Source organism: Cyrtonyx montezumae, unplaced genomic scaffold (assembly GCF_038088225.1).
Source record: "Cyrtonyx montezumae isolate F1298 unplaced genomic scaffold, pur_monq_1.0 scaffold_1, whole genome shotgun sequence".
Classification (NCBI taxonomy): Eukaryota; Metazoa; Chordata; class Aves; order Galliformes; family Odontophoridae; genus Cyrtonyx; species Cyrtonyx montezumae.
This window is the reverse complement of record NW_027071825.1, coordinates 23,964,927-23,988,753: the sequence shown is the minus strand read 5'-3', so window position 1 is coordinate 23,988,753 and position 23,827 is coordinate 23,964,927. Positions and strand designations below refer to the sequence as shown.

General features: G+C 50.3%; 1 protein-coding gene across 1 annotated transcript in view; it reads left to right on the top strand.

Moving 5' to 3' along the window:
* The window catches only part of CACNA1E (calcium voltage-gated channel subunit alpha1 E), a 70,365-nt gene extending 66,607 nt beyond the window's left edge, over positions 1-3,758 (top strand). The window contains exons 45-48 of the mRNA XM_065744796.1: positions 403-531; positions 2,206-2,386; positions 2,482-2,675; positions 3,084-3,758. Coding sequence (XP_065600868.1) covers positions 403-531; positions 2,206-2,386; positions 2,482-2,675; positions 3,084-3,620 — 1,041 coding nt within the window. The 3' untranslated portion in view covers positions 3,621-3,758. The remainder of the gene's footprint in view (positions 1-402; positions 532-2,205; positions 2,387-2,481; positions 2,676-3,083) is intronic.
* Positions 3,759-23,827: the final 20,069 nt, after the last annotated feature.

Below are 23,827 nucleotides of genomic sequence, written 5' to 3'. Positions count from 1 at the left end.
TGTGAGCTGTGTACCACGCACATGTGCGGCCCCTGTCCCTTGTGCCAAATCCCCTTCAGTCTGACATGGGTCCTGTGCCCCTTTCCCCTAAATTGGGGATTGGGAAGGAGCCCAGACTCGGGTGGCTGGACTGACCCAGGCAAGGTTTGCACTGCCAGCACTGAAGGAAAGAAGTGTGAGGTGGACTGGACATTGGGTGAGTCTCAAGTCCCACACCCGAGCTCATCTGGTCTGCGAAATGGAGGTCGACTTGAGTGGCTACACGGCTGTGATCTGTCCCAGACTTCCCCTTTAGCCCACCTAAAACCCACCCCAGGCTGCCCATCCCCCCCCCCCCCCAGGAGCAGTGCCCAACTGTGCCTTGACCCCATCCCAAGAGCGTGGCTGTGTGTTTGTTTCCAGGAGCCAGAGGTTAGGGAGTTTCAAAGAGTGCAGCCCTCTAACCGTGGCAGCTACCTTCCCGTGGACACTCAGGACCACGCTGTCTCTGGGAGGGCCTCCTCCATGCCTCGTCTCACTGTGGATCCCCAGGTAAAACCAAGCAAAGCCCCCACGGGTGCCGGGTCCAAGCAAAGCCTGCCAGGTAACACTGGTGATAAAACTTTCTGTGCCCCAGGGCTCCCCAAAGCCTGGAGTTGGGGGCATTTCCCCACCAGTGGGGTCATCCCCAGGGAGGAGAGCTGCTGTCCCCTGTGCAGAGCAGCCAGGGGAACTGCTCACTCGCTTTCGGAGCAGGACCATGCTGGGACACCGCAGGGACCCGATGCCATGGGACATCCTCCTTTCCTCCAGCCCTGAGACTGGCTGAGATGTGAGGAGTCCCTGCTCGGATGCAAAGTGATGTCCCAGAGGATGAAACACCTTCTTGTATCCCCTTGTCCCATCGCACGTGCTTGTCCGCATGTGTCCCTGGACGGTCTGTCTGGGTGAACCGAGGCCACATTTCACCTCGTTTGTCTGCCTGGTTTCTTTGTTGTTCTGTCTCGTATTCAGCCTCGACTGAGACACAGAAGGTTTTCTGAGGTTCGATTTCACAGTCCTTCCCTGTGAAGTCTCAGGGTCTGGTTCCTCACAGGGGTTCTGGTGCAGCCTGGCACCGCTGCGGTGTGCTGTGGGGAACATGAAGGGGAAAGGAAGCTTTGCCTCATGGAACCGAACCATTTGGGAAATGGTTGGGAATAAGGGAAGAGAGGAGATGGGGAGGAGGACCCGTGGCTGGAGTGGCAAAGAGCTACTAAAATAAAGTGGAGGGAAACACTGAGGGCTGGAGCACCTTTTCTGTGGAGAAAAGCTGAGGGAGGTGAGCTTGTTCAGCCTGGAGATGATAAGGCTCCAGGGAGACCTCACTGTGGCCTTCTAGTACTTGAAGGGAGCTTTTAAGCAGGAGAGGACTGACTTTTTACATGATCTGATAGTGGTAGGACAAGGGGGAATGGCTTTGGACTAGAAGAGGGGAGATTTAGGTAAGGGTGAGATGTCAACTTCGCTCACAGTGAGGCACTGGTACTGCTGCCCAGAACTGTGGGTGCCCCATCCCTGGAGGTGTCCGAGGCCACGGATGGGGCCCTGGGCAGCCTGAGCTGGTGGGCATCTAGCCCACAGTGAAGAGGGGGGACTTTGGGGTCCCTTCCAACCCAACCACTCTGTGATCCTATCAAGGAGAGGAGCATATGAGCACACCACAGAGCATATGAGACCACAAGCTGGAAGGAAGGTAGAAGGTAGAAAGGAGAAGCGAGGAAGAGGAATGATACAATGACTGAGGAGTGATAAAGTGTGAGCAGGGAGAGAGGGGCTGAGGGCAGGGGAAGGGGACACCAGGGTAAAAGAGGGCAGGAGAGGGGTCTGAAAATGCTGTGAAAATAACCACTGAGTGAGGGGCACTGAAAGGATGGGGCACTCCCTGTTCTCTCATCATGATTTCTCCTGCAATGCCCCTGTACTCACGCTATCACTGTGCCGTGGGCAGGATACAGCCAACCTTCCTCTGGCTCCCACAGAGCCACACTCGGGCACTTTGCAAGCAGCGTGCTTCAGCCAGACCCACTTCCTTTCCGCCCCTGGTTCACGGTGAGGTGGTTTAGGGGGCTGTGCTCAGATTGGCCACCCCTAAACCTCCTCACGGTGCTAAAGGAGCTCGTGGCGGCAGCAGTAGCAGGGCTCTGGATGGAGCATCCCCATCACCGTCTGGCCGGCTCGTTGCAGGTGGTGACGGACACCAGCTCGATGCGGCGGTCGTTTTCCACCATCAGAGACAAGCGCACCAACACCTCCTGGTTGGATGAGTTCTCCATGGAGCGCAGCAGCGACAACACCTACAAGTCCCGCCGGCGCAGCTACCACTCCTCGCTCCAGCTCTCTGCCCGGCGCCTCAACGCCGACTCAGGTGAATGAGAACCCCTTCCCGTCTCCGAAGCGCTGTCCCTCCTTGTCCCCCCCACCGTGGGGACGTGCAGCAGGGACCGATGGGTTTTGCTGCAGGCCACAGGTCCGAGGGGCACCGCTCAGGCGGCAGGGAGCGGGGCCGATCCAAAGAGCGCAAGCATTTGCTGTCCCCTGACATCTCCCGCTGCAACTCAGAGGAGAGGAGTCCTCAGGCACATGATGAGTCCCCAGAGCGGCGGCGCGAGTCCCGGTCCCCCAGCGAGGGCAGGTCGCAAACGCCCAACAGGCAGGTGGGTGGAAAAACCCTAAGTGCAACGGGATGCTTGGTAATGGCCTCAAGTTGCTTCAGGGGAAATCCAAGTTGGATAGTGAGAAAATAGTTCTTTTCAGAAAGAGCAGCGGGATGCTGACACAGGCTGCCCGGGGAGTGGTGGGGTCACCGTCCCTGGAGGTGTTACAGAACTGTGGGGATGTGGCACTGAGGGACGTGGGCAGCCGTGGTGCTGGTTCGGGGTTGGACTTGGGGATCTGAGGGGTCTTTTCCAACCTTAATGTTTCTGTGATTGCATGATGAGGGCTCTGTAATGGCTCTCCTCCCGGTGGTGCCATCCCTTCCTCTCAGCACCCAAAGAGCACTTGGCTCATCCCGCCGCGTGTTGCCACCACAAGCAGAGCTCAGCTCCCGTGTCTCTTTGCAGGGAACGGGCTCCCTGAGCGAAAGCTCCATCCCCTCCATCTCGGACACCAGCACACCCCGGCGAGGCCGCCGCCAGCTCCCGCCGGTGCCCCCGAAACCGCGTCCCCTCCTCTCCTACGCCTCCATGCTGCGGCATGCCGCCGGCGACGCCTCACCACCTCCCGATGACACCGAAGGGGGGTCCCCGCTCCTCTCCAAGGAACCCAACGCCGCCGGCCTGACCGAGTCTTCCAGCTCCCCAGCGGGGAAGCCAAGCCGGCCTTCCACCCCGCAGCGTTACATCTCGGAGCCCTACCTGGCCCTGCACGACGACTCGCACGCCTCGGACTGCGGCGAGGAGGAGACGCTCACCTTCGAGGCGGCCGTGGCCACCAGCCTGGGGCGTTCCAACACCATCGGCTCGGCCCCACCGCTGCGACACAGCTGGCAGATGCCCAACGGGCACTACCGGAGGCGGAGGCGAGGGGCCGGGCAGGGCGTGATGTGCGGGGCCAGCATCGACGTGCTCAGCGACACCGAGGAAGATGACAAGTGCTAGAGGCTGCGTCCCCGCCGCCGCCGCCCCGCCGCCCTGCCCTCTCCACAATGCATGCTCTTCGCCACTGCCTGGGAATGAAACGAAACCAAAAGCCAAAACGCAAAGGGGAAAGTGAAGAAAAAAAAAAAAAAAAAGAAAAAAAAGAAAAAAAAAAAAGAAAAAAAAAGGCAAGAACAACAACGACAAAAAATAAATGAATAAAAGAAGAAAACCTGACCGACCGGAATGGGGGAAACGAACAAACGAAAAAGTCTTTGTGCAAAAAAAAAAAAAAAAAAAGGAAAAAAAAAATTAAAACCTGGCGACTTTCATTTATTGTGATCACTTTTTTTTTTTTTTTTTTCTGCACAGAGAAGCATTTGGGCCGGAGGCGGAGCGGCCGGGCTGGGGGCAGTGAGAGCCCCCAGCTGCAGTGAGAGGCGCTCGAGGATGCCCCAGCAGGACCTGGCGAGGCACATGATGCTGCTTTTGTGCTCCTCATGACCAGGGCATCCCAGTGCAGGGGTCCCGTGCTTGGGTTCGTGCTGCCCTGGCTTTGAGTTTCCCTCCCTAAGGGTCTCATGTTGGCCTGGGGAAGGGGTGAGGTATGGGGGATTTGGGGACACAGGGCAGATAGCCTGCCTGCCTGGGGGGCCAAGTCAAAGCCAACTGGTTTGTACTGGGGTGGATGGGAGCAGCGAGGGGGGCTCAGTGCTGCTGATGTACCCCATCTCGCATCGATATAGCTGTATTTCTATACGGAGAATCTAGGTGTGCCTGTGCGTGTATATACGATATGTGTGTGTATATATATTTATATACTGTATATATAAAGATATACACATACATGGATTCGTTTTAGTCATCTGACCAAGCCCCGGCGGGGTTTGCTGCCCGTCGGTGGATGCAACAGAGAAGCGGGGACGTCCCCCTGTCCCCGTGGCAATCGCAGCAGTGGGAATCACATTTTCTGCCTTAGAGGTGGTCTGGCAACCCAGTAACCCACTGCTCCCCACTGGCAGATGCTATGGGCACACACGGCCCCACCCCTGCATGTGCAGATCAGCCCCTGCCCGACTGCTCACAGAGCTCCCCCAGAGCAAATCCTGCCAGCTCCAGAGGGTCAGGCCCTGTTACGAACAAAAATCCTTTCTCTGATGGCTAATGCTTGCCCTAGAAATAGGTTCCTCTGATGGAACCAAACCTCTTGCCTTCTGAGCAGGCAGCTCCAGCTGCTGTGCGTCCTCTAAACTTAGGCACTGGCACTGTCTCCTCCCAGTGCAGCATGGTGTCCTACAGAGCAGCCCCAGGGCTGGGGAGGTGGCAGTCCTTTGTGTCTTCGTTGGGTGAAAGGATGGATGTTGGGATTTGGGCATTCACATTCCCTGGACCCAGAATGGGGTCAGTGCGTAGTGGTGCTTTGCAGCGCAAACTGTGTAAAACAAGGCAGGCTTCTGCAACACAGAGCTTTTGGGACCAGGGGGTGGAGGTGTGTGGTGCTGTGACTGCTTGTGGCAGAGCCAAGGAGAAGGGGACAAGGACACTGCATCGTGCTGATGTGTGCTGAGGGCGGAACCTGAGCTCTGCCACCTAGGACCTGTGTTTTACTGACATGTGGGATATGTTTGTATAAGCAAAGCAGCCTGGTTTGCTTTTTTTTGGGGGGAGTGGGGCAGAAAAATGCCCCAATCTGGCCCCTCCCAGAGCAGCTCCTGCAGGGACCGTGGGGCCACGGAGCCCGCAAAACCAAAACCAACCCTGGCAGGGCTGTGGGAAGGGCTGCACCAAGGGGGTGTGCAACAGCCTCTCTTCTGAAGTCACTGGACTCACGTTGCTGCCGCACAACATCTCTCTTCCCCGGCTTTTTGGATGTTCCTTTCTCTCCAAGACTCCAGATCTGCCATCAGTGTTTGTTGTGAGCTTGGGAGGGGAGACGGGAGGTCCCCCCCCCGAAAGGTCTTGGAGGGCTGAGCCAACAGGAGGATGTGGGGAGATGCTCAGCTGCCGTCCCACCGGGGAGGGATGCTGTACTGCAGCGTGCTCCCTCGGGCCCACCGTGGAGCTGAGCTGTGTACAACTTCCATGTTTTTTGTCAAAAGGAAAGAATAAAATAAAACCTTGTTGTAAAGAACCGCCCCGTGCCTTGTCTCTTTGTCACGCTGCCTGGCCCGAAGCCTCCGGGTGAGTTGTCAAGCAAAGATGCTGAAGTCAGGGCTTGTGCTTCTCCTGCGTGGAGCTGTCGGGAGCGCAGCAAGTTTCCAGGCTGTCAGCAGCCTGTGGGTGATGGCTGTGCTGCAGGGCTCTTGTTTCACTGCGGGTGCTGAGCCAAGAAGGGCTCAGGAAAGGATCAGGGCAGCTGCTGTGCTCAGCCGGGCCACCCGACCCCACGTGTCCACCCCCCCCCCGATCCCTGTAGGGACTGCCTTTATATGCTGCTCTTCGTGCATCCTTCCCTCTATTTCCCAACCATGGGGCTGTGCTCTGCTGGAGTGCTTTGAGGAGCTCCCCCTTGGTGGGTCAGGTGTTTCGGCATTCAGTTCTTAGGAACTGTTCTGCCTTCAGTATGAGCTGCTCCACGGGGTCTGAAAGTGGGATTGAGCATGTGGGATATCCCTGGAAGGCTTCGGGCAGGATGAGGGCACCCTGTGGAGGTGATGGATGTGCTCAGCACCTCTGCTGCCTTCCCTCCAAACCTTCTCTTATAACTGGGGTCATTGCATTAGGAGCAACGTGGGGAAGCAGAGCTTGGCCCTAGCAAGGGAACCTGGTGCAGCAAACCAGGAGCCTCTGCTGCTGGGGAGGCAGTGCTCTGCCTGGCAGGCGTGCAGGCTAAAAAAAAACCTTGACAAATGGAACAGAAAGGTTAAAATTATCTGTACATCATCTGAATAACAATGGCAATGCAGATTGTACCTGCTGAGAATAGCTCCGGGAGACAGGAGATAAATTGGGAACAAATGTACCCCGGGAACGGAGGCTGGTGGAGCTGGGGGTGCTCCTCCTCGCAGGGACACGGGAACAGAGACTGTGGTGGAATTGAAATGTGACCTCTGGGTGCTGCCCTCTGCCCAGCAAAGCCAAGGGAAAGAGCTGGGTGCATCCTACAGTGCACCAGAGCCCTGTCCTGCTGGCAGAGATGTCTCTGAGCGTCCTGGGATGCCTGTCCCCAGCTGCCCTGGTTGCTGGTGCTTTGTGAGCTGTGGTGAGCTTTTCCTAAGCAGCTCAGAGGGGAGATGCTGGGGGTGGTTCTCATCCCTCCCCCCCCCTTTCCTTTTTGTTCCTCTGATGGCACTCACAAGTGTGCTCTCCGAGTGCTGAGGATGTGTGTGGGATTTGAAGTGGGGCTGTGCTTACTCATGTTGAGAGCCACGTGGCATGGCAGGATGGCAGTGCTGGTGGCTCCTTGGGTGAGCATCCCTCCTTGAGCGAGCATGTTTGAACATTCCCCTACGAGCAAGCATCCCCTCTACAAGCAAGCATCCCTCCCATGGGCGAGCATCCCCCATGACAAGCACATGCAATTGCTGCTCCTTCCTGGAACTGCCCGGCTTGGTTCAGCACATTTTTTTTCATTCATTTGATGTATCTATGGCAGACCCCACATGAGCAGGTGAAACACGACAGGCTGCCCTAGGTTTTGGTCCCTGGTACATGATGTTTCTGCTGGAGACAATTTGGGGGCTCCTTTTGGGTCAGTTTTACAGGTGAGAGGGGGAGAGAGGGAGGATGGGAGCCATCTATCCTATGGGCTCACATTGCCTCAGTGTCCACCTGCTGGTTAAATGCTGGAGAGCAGGAAAGAGCCCACTACGCGTTTTCCTTTGAGGAGAATTAAAAATATTAATGCCAAAATCTTTATAAATGAATGCAAGACATATTAATTGCTCCCCTTCCCAGCTGGCATCTTCCTGGCTGAGCTGCAGTGAGGACATGGGCACGATGCTGCCAGCAGAGGTACCGGTGCCGCTGGGGGAAAGGAAGGGCGATGGATGTGCAGGGATTTGCTGGAGCCGGACCGATCCAGATGCTCTGTGTGAGTGCTCCCTCCCACGTTCCCCCCCCCCCCCATCACCCCCCCCAGGCCCCAGTCAGTCAATTTATGGAGCAATCTGCCATAGATGATGCAATCTGCAGATTGATTTTCACAGATCTGCTTCACGAGCACCATGAGTGATGTGTTGGGTTGTTGTTTTTTTTTTTTCTTGCCTTTCCAAAACGGGAGGAGTAGAGGAAGGAAATAATCCAAGGGCTTTACCTCCTGGTGGAGTTCAGCCCTCTGCTCGGCCCCGCAGGCAGTGCCTGGTGTCTGGGCTGCAGAAGTGTCAGCCTGGCCTTGCACAAGGCCTGATAATTTACTTCGGGTATAAAAGAAGCTTTAAAAATAGTGCCATCACCCTTTGTAAAATGCTTTTTCGGAGGGTGAGCATCATGGACACAGATGTAATTTTTGGAGAGCCTGTCCCAACTTGAGCTTCTGCTCCTCCAGCATGTGACGTTACACCCCAGCAGCACATCTCACCTCCTTTCACAGCTTGCAGCGTGTCTAGGAGTCAGCAGGAGCTGTGCAGAGGCGCTGCCAATCAGCAGTGCCCACCCCCCCAGGCCTCGAGGAGCAGTGTCTCACACCTCACAGCAGCAGTGAGAGCAAAGGGATGCAATGGGATGCCACGGACCTGGAGCTGGGTGGGTTGCAAAGAGCTGATGATGCAAAAGAAGAGCAAAACCAGCGTGCTGCTCTCAGGCTCTCTGCATTCTGTCTCCACCTTGCGCTGGGGACAGAGCTGCCACCCATAGGGTGCTGTGCAGAGGGCTCAGTGCTGGTGCCCAGCTTGGTGCTTGCTCCCAGCTGAGCAGGCTGGAGTTGCTGCAGGTGTGCAGCATGGGCCTCTTAAACAGCTCTCCCTGCTTATCTCTGTGGAGGCAGCAGGTGTGGGGCTGTTTCTCTGCCTGGATGGGTGTGTGGCATCCCTGGTCCTGCTCAAAGGTGGGGAAACTGAAGCACGGGGGTTGTGGGGGTGAAGCTGCCTTTCCTGGGGGTGTGTGGTGCTGTGTTCCCTAGTGCTTCCCCTTGCACAAAGCAATCTCTGCCTTGCTGCATTTTGTCCTTGGTAGGGGGATGGTGTTGTGCCTGCAGGACTGACCACTCAGACCAGCCTGTGCACTGAGGGAAGAGTATTAAGCACTATTTTTGGCCACAAATGAGTACAACTCTAGTGAATTAACTGAGATGTTATTACTGGCGGTAGGAACGGGTCAGGTTTCAGCCAGGGGAGGAAACGGAGAAACGACGGTGTGCGATCATCCCTCTGAGCTGCAACGAGGGCAGAAAAGCTGTGGGTGGGAGGAGGCTGCCCTGCGAGCAGCAGTGCCCAGGGGACTCTGATCCTTCTCCTAGCGGCACAGTCTGACTTCAGCTGGGAAATGAGAGGTGGGAAGGGCTGGACAGACCTCTCAGGTCAGTGTACACAGCCGTGAGCAGAACGAGCTGTTGATTTTTACCAGCGCTGCCATAAGGAAATGTTGTACCCTCCACTCCTGACAAAAGGATGGCTGGATATACAAAGCCTGAATATAAAGCAGGGGTCTGGGGAGCTTGTTTGGTGTTTGTATTTTTCCACGGGCTCCTGTTTCAATGTGCCTCTGCCTCTGTAGATCACAGGAGCCCTGTGACCGCATTCCTGCAGTGCATGGGGACAGATGTGAGACGCAGCTCTGGGCACAGCCAGAGGACGGTGTATCCTCCCTGAAAGTGCCACGCTTTAATTTGCATTTCCAGGGCTCTGGCAGGAACCTGTGCCTTGCAGTGTGCTCAGTTTTGGATGCGCTAAATGGCCACAAGCCGCTGACCCACTGGGGCAATCTGTTGGTTGGCAGCACGATAGCTGTCCTGGCTCCAACCTGTGGAGCTAGGGGCTGGACCAGCTGGCTGCATTTTTGTAGTGGGTTTTGCTTCATTAATTTAAAGCTCAGCCTGGCTCGGCTTTTTTGGTGTTGCTGGTTCAATAGGCTGCAGTGCAGGCTGAGATTTCACCTTGCATTAAAATGCATGGAGTGAGGAGAGCTGCAGGGCTGCAGATGCCTGTGCAGAATGCCCTAAGAAATGGGGAGCGAGGCTGAGCAGCTCCTGGAGAAAATCAGAGGGAGCAACTGCTCCTTTGCACTGAGCAGCCTGTGACCTCGCTGCAGGAACAGGGCTGTTGGAGGGTAGCTGGGCAGTTGTTCCTCAAAACTCATCAGCTTGGTGTGGGGGAAGCAAATCCTATTTTACAGAGTCAGGAATAGCTCTGTCAGATGAGGAGCTTAGGCTAGAGGTGGGTATGGAGTCCTGAGCATTGCAGCTCTGGTTTTAACCACGAGCTACAACCTGTGTGTCAGCCCCGCATCCCTGGCTTCTCCATTCCCATGTCATCCTACAGAGTGAAGAAGGGGCTGCGTGGCAATGAGCTGGCAGCACGTGAGCCCTGCAGCTGGAAAAGATGACTCAGGGTGCTCCAAAGGCTGCAGCTGGTGCCTGAGCTCAGCCAGGAGGAGCCGTGTGGAGCAGCAGGGCACGGTCCTGTCTGAAAGGGCTGCTGGTGTTGCCAAGCTCTCCACCTCACATCAGCTTCCCTCCAGCGCTGAGCGAGGCAGGGCAGTGATCCCAGCTGAATCACTACAGCATGCAGATCGAGGCTTGCTCACGTGGCTGTGAATGTGGGGACAGGGCTTTGTCACTGAGCCATTCCAGTGAGCACAGTGCCCACAGTTCTTGGGCGACACTTTTCTCCCCAGATGTGGTGTTTGTGGCAATGTGGTCCAAGCTCCTGGCCTGACCCAGCTTGCCTTTCTTCAGGATGCCATCCCACAGGCTAACAAACCCTCTTTTCTATTCTGTGTCTTGATGGCAGCTCCTGATGTACCCCCCGAGGATGGCCGCTTCAAGCCAGTATAGCACACAGTGATGGAAACTGGAGCAGCATCCCCTGCCCCTTCCCACCATCCTTTCCTTCTGCCCTGCCCGCCTCTGTTACTCCTTCCATCTTCTGGAAGGCTGTGGAAGCAATCAAGAGTTTGCAATGGTTTTCTAAGAAACCTCTGTTTCCTCAGAGAGCTGATTAAAGGCAAATAGGAGAGACTCTAATTGCATCCATGCTTTTATCTCCTCCCGAGGCACCAAAGTTTGCCGGGAGAATCAGAAAACCCTGCATTCTGCAGGGCTGAGGAAACTCTTCATCTCCCTCTTTAGACACTGGAGCAGCGGGATAGCTGGTGGGCAAGAGTCTGTGATGCACAAGGACAAGCCCTGGTGCTTTCCTCACTAACCTCCATCTCTGCCTCACGTGTTTTCTAAGCAAATCTCTATGGAAACAGGTGCTGCTCGTAGCAGAGCCCCTGTTTTCCCTTTTGCTTCGCTGCCTGAGAGGAAGGAGGGAGCAGAGATGCATGAAGGATGGATGAGATTGGGGTTGGGCATGGGGAGATGCTTCAGCTGCCTTGGCAGAGGTGTCCCTGTGCTGGCATCCCTCGGTCCTGCCCTGCTGGTGGGAGCTGAGGCTGAGACAAGCCCGAGCTGAGCACTGCTCATGTTGGGGCTGCTCCAGTGGAGGTGCCAGGTCTGAAGTTCGGAGTTTGCCAGGTCCTTCCAAGCATAGGAAGCACTCCCTTCCCACTTCTCTTCCTGGGGGAATGGTATTTGTCTTAAGAACAGGCATTCAGAATATAACTTAATGTTGCTTTCTTCCCAAACCGAGTTGATATTACAGCCTTTGTGGCTCTGCTAGAATTACAATATGTGATTACTGGAGTTGAAACACTGGTTAATTACCTAGTCATTTGTTGTAATACTCCCAATTAGCTTGTGAAAGCATAGCAAATGCATTACTTCACACCTGTTTTTAATGGCTTGTACAAGGTTATTCATAGATGGTGAAAGATAAGCCGTTGTGTGTGTGATATTGGGGTGCTACAGCACTTTATTGCTTCACTGTGCCCTTCACTAGCCTGGGGAGGGCAAGAACTCACCACCAAGATGAGCAGAGCACCTTTTCCTTCACCAGGCCACGTGGATGCGAAGCATGGCTTTTAGGGTGGGCATAGAACCATTAAGGTTGGAAAAGACCTCTCAGACCACGAAGTCCGACCCCAACCCTCCCCCACTGTGCCCAGTAACCACAGTTATCCTGGTTTATCAGCATCCACACCAGGGAGCAGGGGCAAGGTTGTGGTGTGTCCCCCCCAGCCCCACTGCTGCTCACAGCCTCTGCACACTGCCTGGTTTCATTCCCATGAGAACACACGCATCAGGGCAATGTTTGCCCATACAAGTGCCTGTTTGCCCACACGAAACATTTGTACATCTGGCTTGGCAGATTGGTGCACATGAGAAAATGGGCAAGGAAACGCTGAGGGCTGGATGGCAAATTGGGGCTGTTTTTTCTTGCTTTTCTCAGGCAGGTACCTGGTTCCAGCTGCACTGAAATGCATCTTTCAGTAGGGATTTGGCTCTCAGTTTTTGTGCTCTAATGGGTGAAATTTTCCATCTGTGTTCGGTGTGGTAGAACACCTAAAATATTTGCTGGCTTTTTACCCATGAAGCCATGGTGGTGATGGGTTGATGGTTGTACTAGATTATCTTAGTGATCTTTTCCAACCTATGACTCTACAACAACCCTTACCTGAACTTTGTGTCACAAGATCTTGCTGGTCCCTTGCCCGTGCCACTGCAGCTTAGCTCCAAGCAAGCTGCTCATCAGCACAAGGAAGAGGGTTAACGTTAGGCATGCTTCTGTGATGATGCCCTAAGGAGTAATGATGGAAAACAATCTGCCCTGCCCAAGAGGCAGCTTCGGGCTGACCAGAGCTTGGTTGTGTTCATGGACCCGAGGATGTACATAAGAAGAACAGGTCTGTAAAAAGCTCTCTGCAATGGCGGAGACAGTGCACTGGTATTTGGGTGCTGCTCCCCAACCAGTTTTCTCCCTCAGCAAAGAGATTATCCCAGCCTGGCTGATGGTTTTAAGCCACAATGGCCGTGAAAGTCTCTCTCATACATCTCCAAGCTGCTTAGAGATAAAGTGGGTGGAGAAGGAAGCCGCATTTCCTGCTCAAAGAGTGTGTGGGAATACCTTTTCAAATGTTAATTTCTCATATTTTTCAAAGCTACCCGAAGGCATTGGTCCGAGCGAGCGCTAAGAAGCTGTGCATATCAAACCAGCTACTGGGGGGAGTAGGATTTAGAGTCTGCAGATATTTGTTAGGGCTGGGGCTGAAGCAGAAAGAGCAGCCACCATTTCTGCCACTTCAAGTGTAAAATTAGATGCGTGTGTTTCCCTCTTCCAGTGTAGCTCCAGGGAGAAAGGTGATGGGTGGATGTGAGAGCAGGATCAGCCCAGGAGCTCCCTGCTGGCAATGCTGGAGAATGTCCCTCTCCCACATCGCTCACCCTACAGCACTGTCACCAGGCCCTAAGCACACAGCTCAGCCCCAGGTAGGGCTGGCCTTGATTGGGTGCCCAAGGGACCTCACTATTATAACATCCCTCAGTAAAATTCATCATCTTCCCGGATTTTATTAGTGATAAAAAAACAAACAAACAACAAACCCTTCTCTGCAGGAGCTGCCCAGGCAATGTGTGGCTAATTGGCTGCTGTTAATACACGCCCTAGTGTTTTCTCTTGTAGCTTTTACTTTAAAAATAACAATGAAAAAGAGAAAGGGTTGTGAGAGATTTTTAATGCAGATTTGAAAAGGGGGAAAAAATCTCTTGGGTCTGTACCTACCTCAAGTTTTAAAGTGCAGAATCTATGTCTGTTCTTGAATAAGAAATGCATGCTGACTGCCAAATTTCAGCTTGAAAGCAGCCAGAAGCTATCTGGAAAAAAAAAATGTTTTGCAAATACCTTTTGTAATTATAAAAAAATTTTTAAAAAGAGAGAAAAACAGGAAAAAAAAAAAAAGCAGAAACTAGAAGGAGTTCACCGGTCCTTTCTTTTTAACCTCTGAAAAACAAGAGATCTTGTATAACTCAGAGCCTAGAAGTGACATCTAAGCTGAAGAAACTCTTCAAAACAGGAGTTTATGGTTTGCAACTTACTCCTCATGGGCAAGCAGATTTGTAACCAGTGTCTCTTCATCCCAAGTGCTTGAGCAAGAACAGAAAATACCTCAGGTTTGGCAGTAAATCCCACAAGGAGACTCAGAGCATGCTGACCCAAAGTACAAATTCCCTCATTTGTGAGGGTCTGGTGTGCCTCCAATGGTGTTGTTTCCGTGAGCATTTGCAGGATGATGGGCACGGCCAGTCCTACAACAGCACAAATGGTTCTTGGGAGAGTTTCACCAGTGATTTGGATGGCCTTAGATGATAACATCCCTTTTTGGTCTGGAGGTTGTCGTTGGTGAATGAGGACACGCAGCTTCCAAGAGCTGATGGGCTTTGTTTTCCCATTGCTCTTCCCTTGGCCAAAGTAACACGAGGAGAGATGGGTGCATTCAGGGAGATCCCACCCTCTTTGATCCTCACCCTGTATTTGGCATCGTTTTGTAGATCTTCCTCTAAGGTTTAACATCAACACCAATAAGGGGATTGTTCTTATCTTTTTCCCCAAACGTGGAGTGAAACGAGACATGAGAAGACACTTCCATTGAAGAATAAGAAATCTCCATCCTCTTTCTGGGTACCGTAGACATCAGCTGGGTTGGACCTGAGCGAGATGAGTACCCCTTTGGTGAGCAGCCCCTTCATCAGACCTCATCTGTTGGTTATTTGAGGTCAGTTTGGGGTACAACAGGAACAGCTCTTCCCCATTGCTGCACCCTGAGAGTGGGGCTGGCATTGATGCACTTCCCTCACCCTGTCTCTCCTGGGGGCCCTCCTGACTTAGTTTGGGTTTGCAATCCCTACTCTGCAGCATAGTGCACAAACAATGCTTTCATGATGCACAAAGCAGAGGAAGTCGTGGGGAAACTCAAAACATGCTTTTTTTTTCACAGATCAAGTATTTCACGACCTAGTGGAAGTCACAGACAATATGGGGCCAAGCATTTGTAATGTTTGGTGCCTGTCTGTGTAGCTACTGCAGCTAATACCCCAAATAAATACCTCTGTGACTAATTCCTTGGAAAGATAAAACACAATGAAGGGAGCTGTCATATGAAGCAAGCTGATTTTGATGTTTATTTTGTGTTTATAAACATAAGTTCTGCCTCTTGGGCTGTGTAATATGCTTCATCTAAAACCCTGTTAGTCTCTTGCTAGAAAAACGTATTTGCTTTCTGTCTTTGTCTCCAAAAGCCAAAGAAGACGCCTTATCCTTCTCTCTGGGCTCAGGCAAACCTCTGCATGTTTTGCTGAAGATCTAGAGGTACAAAGTCTTAAATTCTAAAAATAATTACAGTTTCATTCAATGTGATTAAACTATGGAAAATTTCTTTCTTTCTTTCTTTTTTCTTCTTCTTTTTTTTTTTTTTTTACTTAACAGCAACAATTTTTAAAAAAAATTAAAAAAAATCAAACCTGTTGGCGTCATCAGAACCTAAAAATAACAGGAAGACGACTGCTGGTGCCAGAACGATACCAAACCAAATCTATTATTGAATTAGGTTCTTTTCAATTGTTGTTCTTAGGAATATATTTCCCTTTTTCCCTCGGGGATTGTTTGGAGCCAAAGTATTCTGCCTGCCAGTGCCATTCTAGCACTCAAATTAACAAGAAGTGATGTCTCTTACAGTAAAAACCAATATCTTTTGAAATATTGATGAAGCTGAGGAGCTGGCGGTGTCTGGTTCCTCACTGTCAGCTGAGCATGCTGCATGGGGAAGGAGCATGAGGCTACCATGCATGGACCATGGGTAGCCCAGGAGGAGTCCAACCTATGTTATGTTGGGAGCTCCTGGCACTCTTTCCTCCTTGCTTTCCTTCTTCTGGGTCAGCAGGCTCTGTTTGCTCACCAGGGTAGGTTTTAGAGGCCCTACTTGCTGTCCATCTGCATCAGAAGTTTCATCTTTTATTTATTTTTCCAACTTTTTACTCTAATTAAGCTGCTATCAGGCTTGTTTTGTTATAGCTAAACAACTTGGGTCCCTTCCATGTGGTGGGGAAGGGACCTGATCCAACAGGTTGTTTTTTTTTTTTGCTTCATCTACACTCTTTCTCCTCTAGTATCTCAGCATTATTTTAAGACTCTCCTGAAGTCATCTGTCTTCATTGCTCAGAGCGTTTCTTGCTTGCTGGCATCTTATTTTCAGCTGCCCCGTTATTCCCATCATCTCAGCAGCCACACTGATTGCTGATGCAGCAGAAAGCCCCTCTGGAAATGCAGGCTGAGCTTTCATTAGCTGAGTGTCATGCACTTAATCTGCAGCACTGCCCTGGATTCATCCCCCCCAAGTCATCTTCACCTGTAAGTATTCCCTGATATTATATTAACATAGCTGACAGCCTTCTCCTGTTGGGGCCGATTTCCTCAGAATCATAGAACAGTTTGGGGTGGAAGGGACCTCAGAGATCATCCAGTTCCACCCCCCTGCCCTGGGCAGGGTTGCTGCCCACTAGATCATGCACCGGATCATGCTGTCCAGAGTCCCATCTGACCTGGCCTTGAATACCTCCAGAAATGAGGCATCCACTGCTTCTCTGTTACTATCCCATTACCTGCATTTCACCAGACCAGAACTCACCCTTTGCATCTCCACTGATGCAAACGCAACAGTGATGCTGTGCAGAACGACCACAAGGTCTCGATTTAACCTATGATCAGGAAAAACAAAGCGCGTGTTGCCCAGCATCCTCTTTTGAGCTTTCCTTTGCAGGAGTTGGCCACAAGACTGTTCAGGTAGAACCAGCTGCTGGCATTTACACAACTAACTTTTCTACAGCTCTCAACAACACCATCCCTGCAGGTGTTTAAGATCTGTGTAGTTAAGGCGCTGAGTCAGAAGGCATGGTGGGGATGGGCTGATGGTTGGACTTGATGATCTCAGTGGTCTCTTCGAACCTTAATGAGTCTATGATTCTATGACCTGCCTTACCCCAGCTGCCTTCCCACAGCCAGCGAGCACATCAGATGTGATGCCTTCAGCTCTACCACCCAGACCGTGGTATGTGACACAACCCAGGCTGGAAGGAGCCATGTGTTTTCTTCTGCATGCAGCTACAGCTCTGCTTCCAAACACATCCTCTTTGTACGGTGACTTTGCACACAAATGTCAAACAGCAGCTGTTTGGCCAGGACTTGGAAAAGCAATCAGTGATTCTAACTGCCTTAAATCTTGAATTTAGGGCTTCCACTACATGCAGAAAAAAGGCTTCCTTTCCTTTCCCATCAGTGGTGGGTATTTTTACCTATTTCCTTTGTAAATGAGAACCATGGAAACAGTCAGACCTCATCAAGCATGAACGTCTTTGAGGTTTCCTCTAGTAGAAAGAAAATGTCATGACACCTGTCAGAGTCAAGTTATCCAGGGGTTCTCTGACTTCATTTAAGCATGAGCAAACCTGCAATGTGTCAGAGGTGGCTCCAGGTAAACAATGTGCCAGGTGATGCTAGAGGTCACCTCCTTGCTGTGTTTGAAAAGCTGAGCAGGAAGCTGTCCTGAGAGGGGTTTCACAAAGTCTTCTGTTCCTGCCTGAAACACCCCACCCCTAAAGCCTTGGCACCCTATCTGGTAACCTTGGCACCTGGAACAGAAAGGACATGTGAAATAAGGACCAAAACCACCGGTCAGATTGAGGCTTTCCATCCTCCAAAGCAGCCAAAGCTACCTGAAGAAATACAGCTGAAGGAATTGAATTTTAGGACGTGGATTTCATTGCTGTGGCTGAAATCTCACTTGTTAACCCATTTCCTTTTTACAGTCACCCCAGGACAGACCTCTAAGCTCGCAGTGTTTGACTGCTGCTTTTCCAGTAAGAGCTTAAGAGCAGAAGGAAATCAAATCCAACAGGCATCCCCTGGGGAGGGAGATGGGAGCACTGGATGAGCGAGGTGCCATTCAATGGGGACACTCTGTGTCCTCATTTCACTTATTCAATGAGACAAGGTAGAAAACAGTTCCTTTACCTGTTTGGAAAAGCATTAGAACAGAAATCCTCACTGGACAGCCATGCTGGGGCTTCCATGAAAACATGGAAGAAGGGGCATGCCTCTGTACTTCCCAAGGGTAGGATAAAGCCAGGAATCTCCCACAGAGCACCTCCAGGGGTGGGGTTGATATCCTAAAGCCAAGAAACATTCTTTGTCCTCTGACCAGAGCCAGCATTAGGACAAAGTGTCTTTGAGATAGGCACCCTGCTATGGGTTGAGTAGGACAGTGAGTCTTTGCTTGGAAATCCTACGAGGTCTTTTCTGCCCCATCCTCTCTTCTTCCACATGTGGTTAAATAATTTCACCGTGGCAAGTAACATCATAAGAGGTGGCTGCCTTGAGTAACTTGTTGTCTATTCATAAAATAAAAAGAAATTTAAAAGAAGTCCCACTATTGATTTATCTGCTTATCATAAAATTCATCTTCCCTTTCTTACAGTCTGGAGTGTGCTAATCCTGGCTCCTTTTTTTCCGCCCCTTCTTGGGGGAGATGACTTCAGCCCCAGCGTAGGTTGCTCAGAGGGCACGTTGCCTGCTGCTCTTCTGCTACAAGGACTGAGGCCAACAGTTTAAGAGGAGAATATAAGAACGTGAGCAGGGAGATCTGGTAGCAGACTGCATAATTTTAAATTCACATCCGCTGCACGTGCTCTCGGTGGGAGAAGAAGCTGTAGGCTTGCATGATAGCAAAGCATATGCAGTAGGAACACAATGGGGTGAGAAAAGGAAACGTGGTCATGAAAGGTTTAGCATAAATGCTAGAACAGCTTGTGTGAGAGGCTCCAAAGGGTTTGTGTGCGGATCCTGTTCCTGAGCGCCTCCATCTGGGGTGGGCATTCATGGAGCTGACTATACCCTAGTGCTGGAGAGGTGAGCTACCAGGCTGCTGCAGTTCACTCTATCCCTACATTTTATGTTTGTTGCAGTATTGCTGCTGGAGATCAGAAAGTATGAAAGTGAAACTCTGTCTGCTCTTTTAAACCTGAAAATAAATGCATAATACAGCTTGATCGAAATTACTGACTCCTCGGCACAAGCTGGATGTAAGTACGTGTAGCAGAACTGCTGTGTCATGGCCTGAAGCAGTGATGGAGCACCTGGTGGGAAACACAGGACCAACCCTGGGGAGCTCAGGTGTATGCAGTGCACCTGAGTGACCCGATGGAGTGGAAATACGACTTGTGTAGCCCATGTTCACAGATTAGGGCACTAAGGACAGAACGAGGAAAGAAGATCACGTAGATTTGCTACTGACACAAGAACAACTTGAGCAAAACCAGAATCCCATAGCTCAACTCTAGAACAGGCACATGGCTTTAACGTTTCTTTGGCAAGTTAGTTGAGCTGTTGTTCTGGTCCTTACTCAACAGCTCAGTATGTTCTGTAAAGTTATAGAGAAAAAGATGTCACTCAAGAAGATAACTGAAAGCACAATAAATCCATTGAGCTGAGTGGCTGAGCTGTTTTGTCCTCGAGTCCAGCCCTGGAACACTTGAAGGATATAGGAATCAAATCGCCATAGGATTAGAAGATTTGTTGAGGAGCGTCTGGAGAGATGGGCTTCATCTGCCCTCTTCTCTATTTATACTTATTAGAGATGGAATTGAAGTGCAGCACGATTAAATTATGCATATAAAGAAGACTCCACAAACAAGAAAACATAAGCAATGTGGGAAGGAACAGAACTGCAAAGAGAACGAGAGGAGCGAAACCAAACAGGATGCCAAGCTGCAAAAGACATTTCAACAGCACCTAATTAAAACCGTTCACATTTGCAACAGACAGAAGGTAAAGACATTCACTGGGAAACAGAAGAAAGGGGGAAAAAAAACTCAACCCAACATTTAAAAGCATTTATTTAGTCAATCACAGGAGATTCTGGAAAAAATAACAACCTCGAGGGAAGGCCTGTTGAGGAATGTGAAATGCAGGGAGAGTTTGGGGGTTATTTCCATTTGTCTTCCAGTAGAACGGAGAGACTTCAGCAGGTAATAATGAGAAAAATTATGTGTAGCAGCCCCCTGCCCACAGAACTTGCAGCCTGTGGGGAGCTAGCACTGCCAACACTGAACATCTATCTCCGTACACTGATTTGAATAAGATCACATAGCAACCAGCCTGGGACTGGGAAATCAACCCACTTTTCCCAGGTCCCATTCCAGTGCCTTAACCATGGAATTATCCGCCAGCTTCTTTTGATAATTAATGAATCTTCATCTTTTGACTGTAGAAACCGTGGACACAGCAGCAGTGGTGAGGCTGAAAGTCCAGCACGATGCCTTTGGTAGCAGGAGGAGCTAACAAGCATTTTCTCATGTGGCACCTTTCGTAACCTGCTATGTTCACCACTGGTTTGCCTGGTTTCAGCCGTGTAGCAGAGCAGCGCAAGCTTGAAAGTGGAATAATCATGACAAATGAGTCCTCAGCCATCTTTCAAAGAGAACAAATCAAATTTCCACTTGTGTGACAAAAACACAGGAGATGAAAAAGCAAGAGGAAGAAGCTACACTGTGCTTTGCTTGTCTCTGTCTAAGCAAAATCACTTCAATAAGTGGCAAACATGGAATGAAAAATAACAAATCCCATTTCAAAGGGAAGAAACTAGTATGGCATGTCTGAGAAGGAAAACAGGAAGAGGTTTGTTTTTTCGTTCTTCTGGAAAAGCCTTAGCTTTCAGAAAGAGCTGGCGAGGTGAAAATGGAGCTTTCTTGCTGGAGAGAGGCTGATTTATGGGTACATGAGGAATCTTGCCATTCAGAGATAAGGTATCTAAGTGCTTTGTAAACAATGACAGATGAGGAAGCAGTCAGAACTGTAAGGAGCTCTTTGTTAAGTAGATCAGGAGCTCTCAGTGGCCTTTGGCAACCCACCTTCCTGAGATTGGGTCATCCTCTCCTTGTCCACCTGTGATGCTCCATGGAGATGCCATAAATCACATCTACGGTCCATGAAGAATTAACATCAGTCCATAAGTGCTTGTTGAGCAGTCCCGTGCTGGGAGGTCATTTGTTTTTCCCTTCTGCCAGGATAGGACTAAAATAATCATCCTTGCATCAATGGGGGCAGCTGACAGGGGAGACAAGTGGCCCTGGCACACGGTTGACTCAATGAAGTCATTTTGCAGGAGAAATAGGAACGGGAAGAGCAGAATCCCCCCCGGACCGCCTCCTCCTTCGGGAAGTGACTGATGAGCCTGGCAGCCTCTGAACAAATATTTCCGATGCAGAGAATTCACTTGTCAACTCGGAGGAGCCCCGAGAGGAAATTTCCAAAGCAAATCTGTCGGAGATAATGACACCGCACGAGGAAGCCCTCCTTAGGAGGAACGTCTTTGGAAGACGTGGTGTGTCTGCAAATACCGTGTGTCTTGCTGTTGATGAGCTAAAATTCAGGCAACCGTGGCTGGATTCTTAACCCACGAGCTGTAGCAGATGAAGCACAAGGAAGAGTGATTCACTTTCTTCCCTTCCCGGATGCTTCCTTGGTCAACCAGATGTGTTTTTTCCACATCAGAAGCCTCTCTTCAGGCCCATGACATCTTGCTGTGCTCTGCCTTGCCGGGATTACAAAGCAGGGATTTTCTGTGCATCTGGATGTTTGTGTAATTGCCTAAGAGCGTGAAACCCCATCTCAGCTGAAACCTCTTAGCTCTGCTGCTGAGATAAAAAGCAATTAACAGCAACCGTAACCAGAAACATTTTTAGTGTGAAGACAGGCAGAGAATGGCAAATAGATACATCAACAAAGCTGTTTTTGCCTTGTACTTTGCTGTTTGCAATCAATGGGTCATTAATTTTTATGCGGCTACCATGTATTTATAAGCAGTTTGGGGATCTGGAAGTTATTACATATGACAGTGGCTTTGATTATGTTGGCTGCTCTGCGCTACCCGTGATCCTTCGGTTTCAAAGTCACCCCAAAAGGACACAGCAGGCAGAATTGGGCACTGGGGAAGCCCTGGTATCCAAAAGCGGTGTGCCTGCAGGCTGTGCCTTGCTCGTTGGATCTCTCAAATATGTTTCATCCAAATGGGGCTGAGTTTGTGCAGCCATCGCCCCTCTGGCAGCTCATCGGCATGTGTGCTTAGTAGACATTATGCAGCTCGTTCTTCTAGGTGGTATTTTATCCTGTCAAATAGGAGATTGGCACAGGCCAGAAACTTTGTGCTGAGCTAGACAATCTTTGTGATTTTCACTAATTAAATCTAGGACAGATAGCCAGTGGATTCTTCAGCTGAGCAAGAGTGACTATTTTAACCCCTTTTCTAGAGATTTTCTGATTCATTAGCTTGTGTTCCAGTTCTTTGAGAAGGAAAAAAGCTCTAAAATATATTGGATAACTTGATTTCACTTGGCAAGTTGTTTATTTTATACAAAGTAAGGTTTTCTTTCCGTGCGAAGTCACAGAGGCATCTGCACAGGACATATGTGTAAAATAAAGCAAAGAATGCTGGTTGGATTCATGCAAGTGATGCTTTTTTTAATCTGAATAATTGCAGGGTTCCCAGTTAGCAAATATGGAGATGTCAAGAACGTTGTTGCACTCAGCACCAGAGCAGCACTTCACTTATCAGATATTTTTAAGCAATCTCTCCTGGTTTGTTTTGTCTTAGGCTGTGTCTCCAGATAATCTATCAGCGATTACCTGTCTCTTTTTTATTATGTTCTGTTCCCTTGTGCACTCATTCAGGACTTCATTTGCTTCCCATCTTGCAGACAGTTTTAAATGTTAGGCTTGCTTCCCTGCCATATGGAGAATTGATGCCTTTATTTCAGGTAAGTGTTTTGTGCTGTCTCCCCGCTGTAAGGAGATGACGCTGAGTTTGTTATACCTGAAGTTGGGAAGGTAGCTGCATACAAACCGAACCAGACTGTTCAACCCCTCACAGGTGGGAATGGTTTTGCTGTGCATTTCACACATAGCTGGGTGTCCTTGTCCCATTGAGAGCATGCTGTGGGCAGTACAAAGGCGTTATGCTGGAGCAATTCAGCCTGGAAAGCTGTGATGCTTCCCAAAGCTTGCCAGTATTTCCATGGCCACCTTGTATACAAGAGACAGCACAGATACACCCGTGTCTCCCTGGGCACCTTGGTCATCCTAGCTAGTGAGATGCAGAAGGCAGAGGGATTCTGCCCCTTGAACAATGTACCCTTAGTAAGCGTGGTTCCCAGCACCATCCTGCAAGTGGATGTGCAGATCCCAGAGGGATTCATTCTGGTGTAGAATGTCAGTCCTGATAAATCCACGGTTCAAGAGTTTGCATGCTGAGAGTGCGTGCAGATAGGAGAGAAGGGAAAGCAGGTTTTTGCTGTAGCTTTCCTTTTTTCCTCCATGCTCCTTTAAAAAGGATAAATCTCTGCTGTGCAAACTTCCTGACAGCGGAACGCGAGCAGAAGACAGCCTGTCTTATCTCCATTTGCCCCCTTCTGTGCAAATGCTTCAGTTGCTTCCCTGCAAATTCAATGTTTCTCCAACTGCTGACGTGCTCTTCTTCCCTGCTCTGCAATTATGGACCAATGTGCTGATGTTTAAGTAAAGTGTTTTGTTTTTAAATGCGTGACATCCAAATTTACCCCCTAGAAAATCCACCTTCCTCCCTAAATTCTCTCTGCTGCTAATTATAGAAGTTTCAGCTCTCCAGCAGAAGCATTAGTCAACGGGAAGTTCAGCTCTATTTCAGAGCCTGAAGCTTTGGAAAAATAGGCTGAGGATGGTGCATACAACTGGGACTTGTAGCAGGTATGCACTAGGGGGGAGGTTGGAAACGCAAACAGAGCTGGGGGGCTGCCAGCTCCCTTTCTCCCACAATACCCAGGATATTGCGTTGTTGATCGGTCTTCATTTTTAAATCATCTGACACTATGCTGTCAAGACACATGTGTTGTTTTCACAGAGTTGGCACCAGAAGTTATTTTTTTTTTTCTAGCTCCATATAGAGAAGGGTAACAAACGTTCTGGGTTTGCTCGGAAATTGTTATGAAAGGAGATCCTGGGTTATACATCATGGTTGTTCCTGCAGTGAAAGCGTTTCGGCCCTGTGGTGCTCCCAGCTTCTAGGACGAGACCCCAGACTCAGTCCCCATCACAACAGATGGTTAAGGTATATTTGCAAAGTCACTCCAGTACTGATTTTTCTTAGGGAATCTTATTTGCTTACTGCCTTCC